The 16,782-nt window shown below is 33.9% G+C and overlaps 1 protein-coding gene across 1 annotated transcript in view; it reads left to right on the top strand.

The window, feature by feature from the left end:
- FH (frataxin-like protein) overlaps window positions 1–16,782 on the top strand; it is a 130,585-nt gene that overhangs the window by 54,502 nt on the left and 59,301 nt on the right. Inside the window, exons 4-6 of the mRNA XM_089814722.1 lie at window positions 1,226–1,298; window positions 11,229–11,276; window positions 11,374–11,468. Of these exons, the coding sequence (XP_089670848.1) occupies window positions 1,226–1,298; window positions 11,229–11,276; window positions 11,374–11,468 (216 nt within the window). The remainder of the gene's footprint in view (window positions 1–1,225; window positions 1,299–11,228; window positions 11,277–11,373; window positions 11,469–16,782) is intronic.

The following is a 16,782-nucleotide window of genomic DNA, read 5'->3' as shown; positions in this document are numbered from 1 at the left end:
CACACATCTAAAGTTCTAATTTGCCGATAGTAGTTTAGCATTGTTCTTTGGTGAATTTTGATAACTAAAGCACAATACAAAATTAAATTTCTTTACTTCTCACAAGGCAATGTGTGTGATGATATTACTTCTCACAGGGGAATGTGCATGATGATTTTGAATTAAGCAGAGTTTATCAATGCATGTTGCAATGGTAGAAGGGAGCCATTATATATTTTGTGCAAGGGATATTGTTAGAAGTAAAATCTAATTTGTTAAGTATGATCTTGTTATTTGCACATATAAGTAAAATTCTCTATCATACCAAAGGATAGTGTTGTTGCTCAAATACATAATCTTCTGCGATCAATAGCATTTTGATGATAAATGTTTAAGAAACAATCTAAAAACAAACATGGAAAATTATTAATTGTCAAATCACGTACTATTGAATATGAACATTCTGTGGTGCACCCCATATTTGATGTCAGAATAAGAGCTACATCAAGTTATAAATGCTTTTCAGGCTGCACTGAACCTAAATTTAGCAATATTGATGAATTAAGCATTATTGAAAACAAATTAAAGAAAAGTAATACAAATTTCTAGCTTAGTTCCCTTGATTTTCTTTAGTAACTCATTAAACTCAAGTACAAAACATGGACAAATCCAATTTCTGATATATACTTAGACAAGCAAACTTATAGAATCGATTATAGAACTGTATGTTAGTAGTTATACTTTCTGATGACATTTTTTTTCTGATTTGAATGTTCTCAATGGAATGCTAATATTTGTATCAACGCATAATTTTATTGTCTTTGCTTCTTGGAGTTGAAATTGAAAAAAATGTAATTTCATTCTTATTTGGGATTTGTGTAGTATTGTTTTTAAAATATAATTTGGATAAATAAATCTTTCTAAAATATATTGATGTACAGTCACTGTTTATAACTTTATAGTACATTCCTAGCTAAGATTCAGTTTTTGAGGGTTTCTATTGTAATCTTCAGTATAATTGTCCCTCACCTTATGATAAATATCTCTAAATTCATCTAGCCCATAAGAATGCACTTGAGTTGAGAACCTGTGTTTAATTCTAAAAACTTTAAGCTGTTTTCTTGAAAAGCTTCCTTCCTTGTATGTGTTCAATTGTTTCATTTTCAATTATACTACATTTTTCTGGCAACATCTGTCTTTTTCTTTTATGTTGATAGTGACATTGAGTATTATTTCCTTTATACAGTTCTACCGTGGCAGAGGAGGAGTTTCACAAACTAGCTGATGATACGCTACATAACTTACAGGAGAAACTTGAGGTACAATTGGTCCACGAACTCTCAAAAATCATGTTCATAGGTGGAAAAAATCTTTACATAATCTACTTTGGAAATAATTGCCATATTCACCATGGATTGTAGAAACCTGATATTATTAATATTCTCTTATAAGTTACAAAAATCAAGATTTTTTTATTGTACTACTTAATTTATGATTAATGACGGCTGTTTATCAATTGATGATTATCATATGCTACATGTAAATTTAAGTTCTCCAACATAGTACCATTGTTGGAAGACTTAGACTTGGCAATAACTTGGTAGGCCAATTTTTTTTGAAAAACTCGGGACTCGGCAAAAACTTGTAGAAAAATTTGGCAATAACTCAGTGAACTTATCAAACATTTGAAAATACATCATTTGTTAAAATAATTTAAAACACACATACCTACTAAATTTGTAGAACATATTACTGATTTTTATCATATATAAATCAAAATTTGAGTTTAATGTATATCATAGATGGAAAGCAATTACAACCTCTGGATACACAACGAATATCAAATTTGCCATCAATGACTATTATAAATTATTTCAATTGTTGTAGAGCACTTGTATTATTTAGAGGTTGCAAATAACAAATCAAATTATATTGCTTAATTAATTCAAAAATTAAAAGTTGAAACTCTTAAAAGATAAATCTATATAATTGTTATATATATATATATATATATATATATATATAGTTAATTTTAAATATATTTGTAAAACTTAAAACTAGTAAAAAATAAATATATATTTAACCTTATATATGTATATTGATTCGTTTTGAAAGAGTAAATATAAATATATTTTTATTTGTCACAATTTATGATAAAAATAAAAATATCGAGAAAATGAGATTGTTTAACATTCGACAAAAGAATATTTTAAAACTACAACTGTAACAAAGAAATTAAGTGCATATCACGCTCATGTGTCCTACCTGTGCTTCAGGTCTGTAAATTGGGCCAAAAAACAACCTAAAATCACTTTTAAATGTTCACTGTAGCGTTTTGATCTTCATTTGGGTGTGACATCAATGGGAAATCACGGGTTTTGGATAAGTTTCCTGCAAAAAGTTGCTGCGAGTCTGGAAGAGAACCGGTGATGAGGTTTTGGTGAGTTTCCTGTGAAAAAATTACTGCAAGTTTGGAAGAAAACTGGCAACAAGTTTTGAGGTGAGTTACTTGGCGCTGTTTTCAGGGCGCAAGTTCTCTGTGATTTTTTCAACTATGCATAACACCCTACTTGGGTTTGGATAACCCCAATGTGGGTTGAAAAATAAAGTTGGTAGAGGCAAATTGCTCTTCTGCCTGCGGATTTTACTCATAAAATGGATCATACAGCATCTTCTCTCTTGCTTGAAGGAAGATTTCCATTTCCAGCACTTTTATGTTTCTCTTATCTTCTCCTTAAGTGAGTACGAGACTTGACCTCTTTAATGGTGGTGTTTAATTTGTACATAAGATCGCATTGGTTATTTCTTCCACAAATGGTGCGTGGAACTTGTAATTTTTGATTCTTGTGCTCTTTGTCTATTTTTTTTGCAATCTTCTAACATAAAATTTAGTTTTGAATTGAATTGGGAAATTTTTGTGTGGCTCAAGCTGGTTGAACTTGAGGATACAAATGGGGACCTTAATCCTTACACTAATGCCAACAACACAAAGCCTGCAAGCTCAGTGGTCCAATGGTTCTTTGGACCTGGGTAGCATGAACAACAATGCCAAGTTTTAACCATCAAACCATGCCCTTAATGACTAGCTTATAGTATTTGTGATGCCACCACATTGTCTTTAATGGCCAGTTTTTTGAAATACCCATGTGATTAATTGAATAATGTAACGATGTTTAGGTGCATTGCATGCCCTGATTAATAAAGCAAGACCAAGAGGGGCATGACATTTGAGATGTAAGGAAAGAAGAAGTAAAAGCATGTTTGAAGAGTTGAAGGAAAATACATCTACAATGGGCTGTTGCCATTTTTCTGAGTCCTTACAACAGATTTCCTGCATTTCGTTACCCTTCCTCAAAATGTCCCACTCTCTCTACCATCTGAGATGTGTGGGTATGGAAATGGACAGGAATGAAATGCATGTGACAGATAACTGTAAAAACTTAGAAAGTCACATTGTTTAATTGATAACCTTGTTTTAAGACTCATGATGCATTGGGGTATGGGATACCATGTGAGCCTGACTATGCTTAGACTGTGAGATGCACATTCCTGCATACTGTGCCCTTTGCTGAATTCATCTAGTGTTGTAAACAGAAATATTGGATCTTCACCATTAGGTCCACTAAAGCTTGTGTGGTGGCCCCAAAATTTGATTTCACATGTTCGTGGGGTAGCCATTGCACCTTTTATAAATGCGAGTAGAGAATACTTAAATGTATACATGATATCAAAGCTTTTGTTCCTTGTTTTGATAATTTTTTAATGGGATTCTCTGAATTTTTTTTCGCAAACTTCACTCAAATTTTGGAGGCATGTGGGTAGTTAAACAAAGGTGCAGAATGTCCACTCAAATAAGCTATTATCAACCTGAAATGTTTTATGGATCGAGTGCATCATGAGATGTTAAATTATTTCAGGATGCAAGTTTAGTATTTTGTCAATGCATGCTTACACTTAGTAAATGAGTGGAAATCTTTGCTACCTGAGAATTGTAGTATTTTAATAATAGTTTGCATAATACTCATTATCTAGATATATTCTGAAATTTGACCAGTTGAATTTATATGCTTATGAATCGATACTATGTTTTCAGCATGTTGATTTCTATGAAATACTTAATATACATTTTATTTTAATAGCAAACAATGTAAAGTGAGTTACATATTCACATTTAGATAATCGTGTTATTTGGTCATTATATTAAATATTTTAGCAGTATTAATGCCCTCGTTTCAATTAATGCACATTAATATTTATCTAGGTAACTGTGAATCAAATCCATTTTCCACATTTCCTTGTAAATCTGATTTGTATGATATTTTTATTATGGTTGGGTTTGAATTTATAGGTTCTCATTTGAGCATGCGTTAATTGTTTTGTGTTTTGTAATCTATGTTGATGTGTAGCATTTGTAGAAGTAATCAGTTGTATGCAAACTGGTATCATATTTATCTAATAATTGTTATTGGTGTCTCTCTCTCTCTCTCACACACACACACACACACATACACACACGCACATGTATATATATATATATATATATGCATATATATATATACATATATACATAGATATATACCTATATACATATATATATATGTGTGTGTGTGTGTGTGTGTGTGTATATATATACACATTAACTCATAAACATGCGATTGATATTCTTATCAGCAGATTATATAATCGACAGACTGCTTCATATTGGCATTGTGTTATTGCCGATGGCAGTGATATAACATCAGTGGCATTGTGTTATTGCTGACTGCTAAGCAGTATTGGTTTACTCCAAACTAACCATTATTTAGTTATGCCTCTGTAGAGGCATGACCCTACGTGGCCTTTGGCCACGTGGAGTCATAACTCTACAGGTCATAAGCGTTGCTTACCTATACAAGTCAAAAGCAGATGGATGGGAATGTCATCTATTCACTTCATCACAGCCCCAACGATCTGTATATTAAACATTACAAATATACTTTCTAGAATTCTTTCTCTGCGATCTAGTTTGTAGCATCATTATTACATTCAGTCTATTATTCGTATTATCTGCAATATACAGAGAAGGAGATTTTGCATCAAAGCAATTTGAAGATCATCATTGTTTGAAGAACAACTCTGCACTACAGTTATACAAGAGTATTTATTGTTCCCATATTTATTGTAATAGTTTTATCTATCAAAGATCAACAAACTTAACATGGTACCAGAGCCATCTTGACAGGAAAAGCTATTACTTAGAATTAAAATCTAAAATCTCAGATTTTATTTCAAAAGCTAAATTATTATTAAAATGGTGAATCATGTGAGACTAGAAGATAGGCTTGAGGGTGCATCTAATTTCTCATCATGGAAAATTAGAGTAATGATAATATTAAGGGAAATGGAATAGAGGAATATATTGAAACAAACATACCCATGCCTGAAAATGAATCAGAGAAAGTAACATGGAAAAGACATAATAAAAAAATAATGAAAATTATAATAGATTCTGTAAAAGATCATATTCTTCCATCCATATCTAGTCTCAAAACTGCATTTGAGATGTTCTCCACTATTTGAGATACATTTGAAATCAACAATACAAGTAGATTATTAACCCTAAAACAAGATCTACTATATATAAAGATGAAAAATGAAGTATCTATCACTTCATACTTTCTAAGGATTTCGGAATTAAAAGATCAACTTGCAACAATGGAAAATCGAGTTGATGACAAATAACTCAGCATGATAGCACTAAGAGATCTTCCTCTATCATGGGAAACGTTTATTCGAGGTTTAAGCTCTCGACCCAAACTCCCTAAATTCGATTTATTAAAGAATGATTGCACACAAGAAGAATCTAGATTAGTCTCAAGAAGACTAAGTACAAATCAAGAGGGAGAAATTCAAGCACTTCATGTAAAATCAAACAAGAAAAGAAAATTCAAATACAACAAAAGGGAATCTAACAAATCATATAAGCAACATGATTGGTCCAAAGTTAGATGTTTTAAATGTGATAAAGTTGGTCACTCATAACTTCTGCCTTGAAAAAAAGAAAATTCAAGCAGGCTTAGTAGAAATCAAAGGAGAGGGTGTAGAGAAAGAAGAAAGAGGAAACTATGCTTTTTACTTAGCCCTTTCTAGTGAATTAAACTCAAACCACACCACTTGGATCATAGACAGTGGAGCATCCAGGCACATCACTGGTTTTAAAGACAAATTTGAAACTTTCTATGAACAATCCTCAAAAGAAGTTATCATTGGAGATAACTCTACTCATCCTATTAAAGGAATTGGTTCCTGTTAATTTACCTAAATTCAGGAATTACCTTACAACTCAAAAATGTTTTATATGTATCAGGAATAAAGAGAAACTTAGTCTCTATTTCTGGTCTTGCTGATCAAGGATTCAGAATCACTTTCCAGGAGGACAAAGTTCTATCTTGGCCAAAGAACTCTAATATCAAGAAAGCCATTTCCATCGGATTTAGAGATGGAAGTCTATATAAACTTTGTAATAATCAAAACCTAGCTCTTAGTCATGAAACTTCAAATTCCACTGAAATTTGGCATAGGAGGCTAGGTCACCTTCACTATCATGCATTATCATCCATAGGAAAAATTGTAAAAGGTTTACCTAGTCTGAAAACTGATCACTTAAGTATTTGCAAAGGATGTGCTTTAGGCAAAAATACTAAACAATCATTTCCTAAAAGTGTTCACAAATCTAAATCCATTCTTGAATTGATCCACATTGATCTTTGCGGCCCTATGTCTATACCTTCTCTTAACGAGTGCTTCTTCGGTGTGATTTTTATTGATGATTACTCTTGAAGAACTTGGATCTATTTTCTGAAATAGAAAGAATCAGCTGAAGTTTTATCAAAATTCAAAGAGTTCAAAGCCTTAGTTGAAAATCAGTTAGGACAAAAAATAAAAACTCCAAGGTTAGATAAAGGAGGTGAATACATCTCTAATATTTTAAAGAATTTTTGCATTGCTGTTGGGATTAAGAGGGAGTTTTCTGTACCATATAATCCTCAACAGAATGGAGTTGCTGAACGCAAAAATAGAGCAATTGTTGAATTTGCCAGAGCAATGATACACAATCAAAACCTTCATACTTTTTTCTGGGCTGAAGAATCTAACGCTGCAGTCTACATTCAAAACAGATGTCCACACTCAGTATTAGAGAACACCACTCCGAAAGAAGTATTTACGGGCATTAAACTTGATCTAAGTCATCTATGAATATTTGGATGCCCTGTCTATACACACATTCCTAAATAGAAAAGAACAAAACTAGAACCTTCTAGAAAGAAAGGGATACTTATTTGATATAGTGAAACAACAAAAGGATATAGGGTCTTCATTCCAGGTCAAAGAATAATTGAGATTAACAAAGATGTGAAATTTGAAGATGATATTGCCTTATATTTGGATGCCCTGTCTATATACACATTCCTAAATAGAAAAGAACAAAACTAGAACCTTCTCGAAAGAAAAGGATACTTATTGGATATAGTGAAACAACAAAAGGATACAGGGTCTTCATTCCAGGTCAAAGAACAATTGAGATTAACAAAGATGTGAAATTTGAAGAAGATATTGCCTTTAATATCTCTAGGAATAGTGATGAATCCATTATTGAATCTATTCCTAAAGTAGATGAAAATCAACAAGTAGAAATTGAGAGGGAGAATGATATTGAACCATCCTTTTCCACTATGTCAAATCATGAAGATTTTGAAAATGTCAACAAGAAGAAGAGGCCACTTTGGGCTAGGAAAACGATAGAAGAAAATCAGGTTGAACCTAATGAAGTGATTTGAGAAAGCAAAAGAACAAGAAATCAATTATGTTATGTTGCATTACTAATTCAACTTAAGAAATCCACTATTCTTTAACCTTCTAATGTTAAAGAAGTACTTTCAAATCAGTCTTGGAAAGAAGCAATGATTGAAAAATATAACTCTATACTAAAAATTGATGTATGGGATGTTGTACAAAGACCTAAAAACAAATCAGTTGTTTCTTCCAAATGATTGTTTAAAATTAAGCATGCATCTGATGGCAGCATTGAAAAGTACAAAGCCAGGTTTGTAGCATGGGGTTTATCACAGAAAGAAGGCATTGATTATGAAGAAACATTTGCACCAGTTGCTAGATATACTTCAGTCAGAACCATCTTGGCTATTGCAGCATCCAAGGGATGAAAGGTTCATCAAATGGATGTCAAAACAAGATTCCTTAATGGCAAAATTGAAGAGGAAGTTTATATCGAGCAATCGGAAGGATTCAACACTCATGACAGCAAAACTCATGTTTGTAAATTAAAGAAAGCCCTTTATGGTCTCAAATAGGCCCCCATAGCATGGTATGAAAGGATAGACAACTATCAAATGAAGTTAGGATATTCTAAAAATGAAGCTGATCCTAACTTATACTCCAAAATAGATGGTGATGATATGATTATACTTGTGTTATATGTTGATGATTTGTTGATAACAGGTGAGGAACCTCTCATAAAGAAATGCAAACAAGAACTCACAACAAAGTTTGAAATGAAAGACTTAGGTCTACTTCACTACTTTCTTGGATTAGAAGTCCAGCAATAGGATAACTACATTCTTCTGAATGAAGGAAAATATACAGTCGACATCTTAACAAAATTTGGAATGATGGAATGTAAACCACCTGCTCCTCCTATGGATGTAAATCTATACAAGTTGAAGGATAATATGATCAAATCAGAACCTACAGATTATACTTACTTCAGGCAAATTATTGAATCTTTAATGTATTTGGTGAATACTCGTCCTGACATATGTTATGCTACTAACACCTTGAGTCAGTTTATGTGTGCACCAAAGAAGATACATCTACATTCAGCTAAATACATTTTGAGATATCTAAAGGGTACTATTGGAATGGGAGTCAAATATGATAAAGTCAATATGGAACTTTATAGATATTCTGATTCTGATTGGGCAAGCAGTCCTACTGAATGTAAGAGTACTTCTGGATATTGCTTCAGTCTAGGATCTGGTATGGTTTCTTAGTTCAGCAGAAAACAGACTTCAGTTGCATTAAGTTCCACTGAAGTAGAATACATTGCATCTTCTTCGGGTGCTAGAGAAGCGATATGGTTGTGGACGTTGTTAGCAGATTTGTTCAAAAGACCTTTGAAGCCCATTGTGATTCATTGTGATAATCAAAGTTGCATCAAGCTTTCAACCAATCCGGTTTTCCACAATCGTTCCAAACATATTAAAATTCCTTACCACTACATTCGAGATATGGTGAATTGAGGAATTATTCAACTAGAGTACATCAGTACTAATGAGAAAACAACTGATATCTTTACCAAGCCTCTTGCTAAAGTGAAGTTGAAATACTTAAGAGAAAAACTTAGTATGATTAATTTGTAATATTGAATATTGAATTAAATTTTTTTTCAATTCATGTGAATTTATGCTTCTATTGTTGTTTAGTTGCATCAGATATGTAATGAAAGGTGACGATCTTTCATGGATATATTTATTCAGAAGGTAATTATTTGTAAGGTGATGATCTTGCAAATGATAGTTCTGTTGTCATGGACATCTCTAGATATTGCTTCGGGCAATTAGAGATCATAGATAACGAACTCATTTGTGTTATCATGGATATCTCTAGATATTGTTTTGGACAATTAGAGATCATGAATAATGAATTTTTATGTTATTACTATGGACATCTCTAGATATTGTTTCAGACAATTAGAGATCATAGATAACATATGCATTATGATTTCTCTAGATATTGTTTTGGACAATTAGAGATCATAATGTATGTTATGATAGTGTTCATAGCTTGGTGATTTTTTATTATCTGACTAGTCATTGTTTTAGAGTGTTAAGAGCAGATAAAGGGTTTAGATATTCTGTTCTGAAATCTAAAGTGTATTACTTCTCCCTTGCTAAGAGGGAGTGTTGATGTATAGCGTCTGTAGAAGTAATCAGTCGTATGCAAACCGGTATCATATTTATTTGATAATTGTTATTGGTGTTTCTCTCTCTCTCACACACACATACATATGTATGTATGAGTTGTTAATGATTACCATAAACATGCGATTGATATTCTTATCAGCAGATTATATAATTGACAGATTGCTTCATATTGGCATTGTGTTATTGCCGATGGCAGTGGTATAACATTGGTGGCATTGTGTTATTGCCGACTGCTAAGCAGTATTGGTTTACTCCAAACTAACCGTTAGCTAGTTATGCCTCCATAGAGGCATGACCCTATGTGGCCAAAGGCCACGCAGAGTCGTGACTCTATGGATCATAAGCGTTGCTTACCTATATAAGTCAAAAGCAGATCGATGGGAATGTCATCTATTCACGGCATCACAGACCCAGCGATCTGCATATTAAGCATTACAAATATACTTTCTAGAGTTCTTTCTCTGCGATCTAGTTTGTAGCATCATTATTACATTCAGTCTATTATTCGTATTATCTGCAATATACAGAGAAGGAGATATTGCATCAAAGCAATTTGAAGATCACCATTGTTTGAAGAACAACTCTGCACTACAGTTATACAAGTAAGAGTATTTATTGTTCCCATATTTATTGTAATAGTTTTATCTATCAGAGATCAACAAACTTAACAATCTGCATACTCGCATTTGTTTTCTTTTCATTTTGTAACATGCTTTGAACACTAACTGTGCAACTTACATACTTCGATTTAAAAAGCATGCACATTGCGTAGATCTGTTCTCATTTTGCATGTTCAGTTTATGCAAAGCATGGTTAATTTTTAGGTTTCAATTTGTATTTGGTGTTTCTTGGAGAAAATCTGTGTTTTCCCGGGAATGTTCTCAATTGTATAGCATTGTTGGATGAATAGGAAGATAAATGTTCATATAAATCTCAAATTAAGAAATGATATCGGGTTTTTGTGCTGTATCAACCATCCACTAGTACAGTTCTATATAAACTGTACATACTTATTACAAAATTTCTGTATGGTGTAATAATGTGTAATTTATGGTCATATACCTATATATGCTGAGTTTTCAATATGTGTGTCCTGTGTGCATCTGTAGAATGGTAAAGCACCTGCCCTACTCAAAATATTTTCTGCTGCTGACTTAGCATATTAGATGCCCTGGTAAAATAAACTGCATGATAGTTTCTTGTTCAGTTTGTAACTAATAAAATTTCACTTTCACTTTGTTTTCACTAGTTCAAAATTGTTTTCTCTAGGATTATGGAGATGACATTCAGATCGACGGTTTTGACATGGACTATGCTGTAAGATTACGATGATGGTTCATTTCAGTAAGTGTTATTATTTTGTTCAATATTTTCAAAGATTAAGACTGACTTCATCTTTGACATGTTATTACAGAGTGGAGTTTTAACAGTGAAGCTTGGGAATCTTGGTACTTATGTTATAAACAAGCAAACACCAAATAGGCAAATATGGTTATCATCTCCTGTGAGGTATTGAATGATATCCAAGCTTATAAATAGAATAAAAAGTTAAAACAGGCGATCTAGTTTAGGGGGGTTGTGTTTCCAATGGTGTGTGCATATATGCATTTATTGGTTTATTGATGTCATTTTTCTATCTTGAACCTTCTGTAATCTTGTGTCCTTTATTTGACTCACTGGAACAGCAGTCATGTTTTTATTGAAGTTCTCAAATATTCAATTTCCTTGTGAATTCTCTTTTTGAAAAGAAAAATCCTAGAGTAGACCAGCATGCTCTACAAATTATTGGAACAGCAACAAATTTAATGGTATAAAGGTATTTAACAACCATGACCAGAGCTAAGAAAAGTAAAACAGTTCAGTTTTACAGTTTACTTTTAATACTTCAGACTAAGTGAGAAGAGTCAGTGCAAAGCTTAATGCTACCAAGGTGTTTGTGGTCAAGTTTGGTGGATGGAAATCATTGGTTTGTTGAGGAGTGATCTCAACTTTGTGTTTAAAAATAATCTTGCCAGGTTTGCACATTTTAAAATTCTTTGGTAAACTTTCTTTTCATTTTCAGCCTATATCCACTTTGCTCTTCACTTTATCATAGTCAGAGTCCTTGGCCTTTTACTTTTGTTTGAGATCTTCTGCAATAAATGATTCTTCCAGTGAAGCCTTTGTGATTTTTCATTGGAATAATGCTTCATCCTTGTTCAAGAAGAGGATGTGTTGTTTTTTATTAGACAATATTGATGTAATGTCCCCAATTTTAATAAAATGCTTTAAATAATTAATGGTCCCATAATCTAAATAATATTAAAAATGGACTTTTAATTATTTACTTAAGGGACCTAATATTCATTAATTATCCGTAGGTGTTTGTTGTGTTGGTGTTCTTTTGTAAACCCTCGGGAGTTTTCTTCGAAGGGGTATTTATGACCGGTGTGTAGGATGTTTTTGGCATGTGATTTGGATTATTTCTTTGTACTATGAACTCTTGTTGGAGTTCAGTATTATTCGCCATTTCAGAAGTGAAAGATCATCCCCACTTGGCTTTTCTGGTTTCGATGGGATTCAACCCTCACCCTTTTCTGTCTTTGTATTACTTTGCTTGGATCTAGCAAGTTTGAGCACCATCCTTGTTTGCAAGTGTATCTACTATTCACTCTTCAATGACAAATTATCTCTCTGTGGAAAATATCATTTTTTCGTTATGTTAATAAGTTACAACTTTGCTATGTTTGGTTAATTCTTTGTACGGGTGAATGCTATGTCTCTTGATTTTTTTATAAGTATTGGCAACCACCACACTTATGTATCTCCTGCATCCTCCATACCTCCAACTTCCTCCATACGCAATAGGCACCTCCACTGTATGACAACACCATTCGTACCTGCTTCCACCGTACAAGCATCCATCTCCTTCCATTGTATGATCGAACAACACTTTCCCACCGTACATTACCACCCACTCTTCTATACGACCTTTGATTCCCCTTCATTGTACGCCTTAACTCTCCCTCCACCTCCACCCTCATCTCCCTCTCCTTCGTACGCCTTCCTCTCTCCATACCCCTCCCTCATTTCCACCACCGTGCACCATTTGTCTAAACCTCCATATGCCCCTTGCACTTCCCTCTCGTATGGACATAGTCCGTACAACCACTCACTTCCGTCGTACACACATCTCTCTGCCAATTTTGTTTCCTGTACGACTACCACTCCATATTGCCTAGCTTCCCCCCTTGGTACTTCCCGCATCATTTTACTGTACCCCATCACCCATCCATTGTTATATGCCAACAAGATCATATAGTCACCCTTGCACAATTGGACGACTTCAACTTTGTACCTCCCTCTCTATTGTGCTGCTTGGTCTATACTCCTGCTTGAAGTCCATTCTGATGTTTGCAATCCGTCCTACTGCTTCGTCCATCCTGCTGCTAGCAATCCATCTTGCTACTTGTAGTCTATCGCTGTGCTTGGTCCATCATGTTGCTTGCAATTTGTCTTGTTGCTTGCAGTTTGTCCTATTGCTTGCAGTCCATTTTGTTGCTTGTCGTCCTGCTCCTTGAAGTCTGTCTTGCCTTCTGCCTACAATCCATCCTCCTACTTGACAATCTATCCTCCTGTATTCTATACATTCCACCTCTCGAGCTCAAAATTTGTCCATACTTCCTGTGTATAGTTAGGTACATTACAGTGGTATTAGAGCTAGTGATCTAGCCAGCCTGTTGGGATGATTGAGAGATTTTGGGAATTGAATCACACATTGTCGCCCACCAGCGATGGAGAGTAGTGGTTGAAGGCATTACAAAGAATAAGAAAGGAGCTCAGTAATGGTATTGACCATAGTAACACGAGGACGCATTTCCCCCATCACCAGCAGTGCTACCAGATTCCACCACCTTTGTCGAGAATGTGGGGACGCCCTAATTTTAACTATTTGCTGATTTGACTATTTATATTCAATGTTTGATGTTCCAATTCAATGCAATGTTCAAGTATTTACTCTTTTTACATCTTTATATCTTATATTGCTATACATCTTTTCATAACTAGCATTTTAAGTACCATATGTATAGTGTATACACCCCCCCAGTCCCCTGCCATTGTCCTCCTGTCGTCCCCAAATTAAGGCCCCTCTGCCCCCCCATCCTGAAAACTTGTCCACATATTCCTTCGTCCCCTAGGGCGGTGCAACTGTGGTATTGACCTTCCTCTAGACATGTTAGAAGTATGTTTGAGCCAAATGAATCAATCACCATCAAGCTTTATCCAGAGGATCCTTGCTCCAATTAAGATTGTTTTAAGTCGCCCTAGATGGTTGAGACACCATAGAAGGAAATCAAGTTAGCCATTGTAGCATGTCTAAGTGAGATTTTGAGAATCTTGTCTCCTCGAGAACTGTACAATGATGACACTCTAACAGAGGTATTGTACTTGATCTTTGAGAGCTTTCAGATATTGGATCACATCGATGGTGATCTTTTTGGTTGGAGATCTACAATATTGAACAATTGTGCAAATGTCAAAGTATGTAACCTTCTCCCAAAGCTAGGGTTGGAAGATTTGATCGATATGTTTCATCACTTCTTGGTCACCATCAAGTAGTAATATGATACTAAATTTTCGGTTGCTATGGAGAGTGTTACATCCCAATTTTTGACCTAATTTAAAGTATAGCCGTTGAGGTTCACATGAAGTCAGTTGGTAGTTTAATTTTTTATAATCTTGCAAAGTGGTAAGATGGTTAGTCATTATAAATTCAAGTGAAGATAACAAGTTAGTTGATCATTTATCACGAATTCATGAAATAATTGTTATGATTAAATAATTTATTATGATAATATAATTTAATTACAGAGAATTCCCTTGCTAAGAAACACGTCGAAGGGGTGGAAGCATTGTCAGAAAAGAATTAGGCACAAGAGCGTCACCATCACTGGGCAAAGGGGTTGAGAATCTAGCGACTTGAAATAGGATACATTTGTGGGACCTGCATGAGCTATTTAGATAAATAATTTGAGAAACATAAATAATTGGGTTAAAATATAAAACGTACCTTAAAAGGATTTAATTTGATCTTTCACCTTATTATTATAATAGATATATCTATATGCGTACAGATATAAAAATGAGATGGCACCATATAACAATTTAATAAAGTGATGTTTACATGTACATATATAAATTTAAGATTATAATAATATTCAAAATATAATAACATTTGAATTATAATCTTCCAACTCTATTCTTTCCATTTTAATATTCTTGCTTTAATTGATTAACACTTGGCATGATAAATTGATGTAATACTTGAAAATTCGAATTGACAATAATCTTTCCAACTTTATGCTCCAACCTTGTATTTATTTTTTCCCTCTTTTCGTTTTAATCAAGTTAAACACTTGGGAATTGAAATGGATTTCTTTCTTTGAAACCGATAGTAGCTGAGGAGTCACGGTTAGCTTTTAAAAGAAGCCATGAACTAAACCATTCGGCATCTCTCCTTTTCATTATTTGCTGCGTTTCCATTTGCAAGCCAAGTTTGAATCTTTCTCAGCCAAAACGTTCTTCCAAATCACTCCACCAAATCACCTTGTTTTCCCTTACTCCGTCGGCAATTGAAAACTGTATCAAGTTTCAACCAGCGGGTGAGCAATCAACCAATAGGAGTTCCGGCCTGGGGACGAGAGGAGCCATGTCCAAGCCCAAACGCAGGTCACGAATAATATATACTTTCGCATTTCATAATTCCTTCATTCTCTAAGAATATGTCCTATTGCAACTGGCTACACCTGTCAGGGCTGAAAGAAATATAATATATGCATTTGTATTTCATAGTTTCTTCCTTCTTTGTTTGCTGTCGGCTACATATTGTTAGAGCTGAGAATAATGCAAAATATGTTTTCATATTCATATCTTCTTCCTTTCTTGATTTGAATGTCCGACTGTAGCCGACTATGCATTATAGATTGAGATTAATTCACAACCATGTTGTTGGTCTCTTACATTTACATAGAGTGCTTTGAAGATCTATATGATTAAACACCATTTATGAATTCTAATGATAACTGCTGATACTTAAATGATTGAATGAACTAACAACAATAGCCATGCTATCATAATTTTCCGAACAAGATCAAAATACTTATAAATTCTCTAACACCGAGGAGTTCACCGGCAAGATGCCATAGAATGGTGAAGAGGTGTAAATAATATCAGAATGCTCATAATCTTACAGACATTGAGGAATTCATCGACAATGAAGCCATGAACTGGTGAAGAGGTGTAAATAAAATAGAATATAATCTTTTAGACACCTAGGATTCACCGGCAAAGAAGCCATGAAATGGTGAAGAGATAAGAGTGAATCTGCAAGAATGCAAAAGAGAAATCAAATATGATTTAATTAATTAATGAAATAATAAATTCTGCAATCTTCAAAACTATCTTTGTCAAATCACAAATTGTGATAAGCTAGAATATATATGTTATTCATGAATTTGTTGGGGATCAACAGACAAAGCCGATTGCTCTGAGATCCGAACACCTAGGATTCATTGGCTGTATAGCCATGGAAAAAGGGTGAAGAGGTGAGATGGAGTTTGTAATGACTTAGAAAATAAAGTCAGATATGATACATTAAATCTAGAATAATATCATTTAATAGCTCATGCATGGTCATGTTATTGTAATCTCCTGCTGTGAAGTTGAGTGGTGTAGATACCAGGATTGCTTGGTAGATGACAGAAGTTCCAAGTCCAATTTCAGGTAGGGAGGGCCTTTCTCATTAGAGATTGTGTGGAGAATAAGTTAAGGTCCGAGGTTGGGT

Source organism: Cupressus sempervirens, chromosome 2, assembly GCF_028749045.1.
Source record: "Cupressus sempervirens isolate cs-2001-9-10 chromosome 2, ASM2874904v1, whole genome shotgun sequence".
NCBI lineage: Eukaryota > Viridiplantae > Streptophyta > Pinopsida > Cupressales > Cupressaceae > Cupressus > Cupressus sempervirens.
Note: the sequence above shows the minus strand (reverse complement) of the source record. Positions and strands in the feature narration are given on the sequence as shown.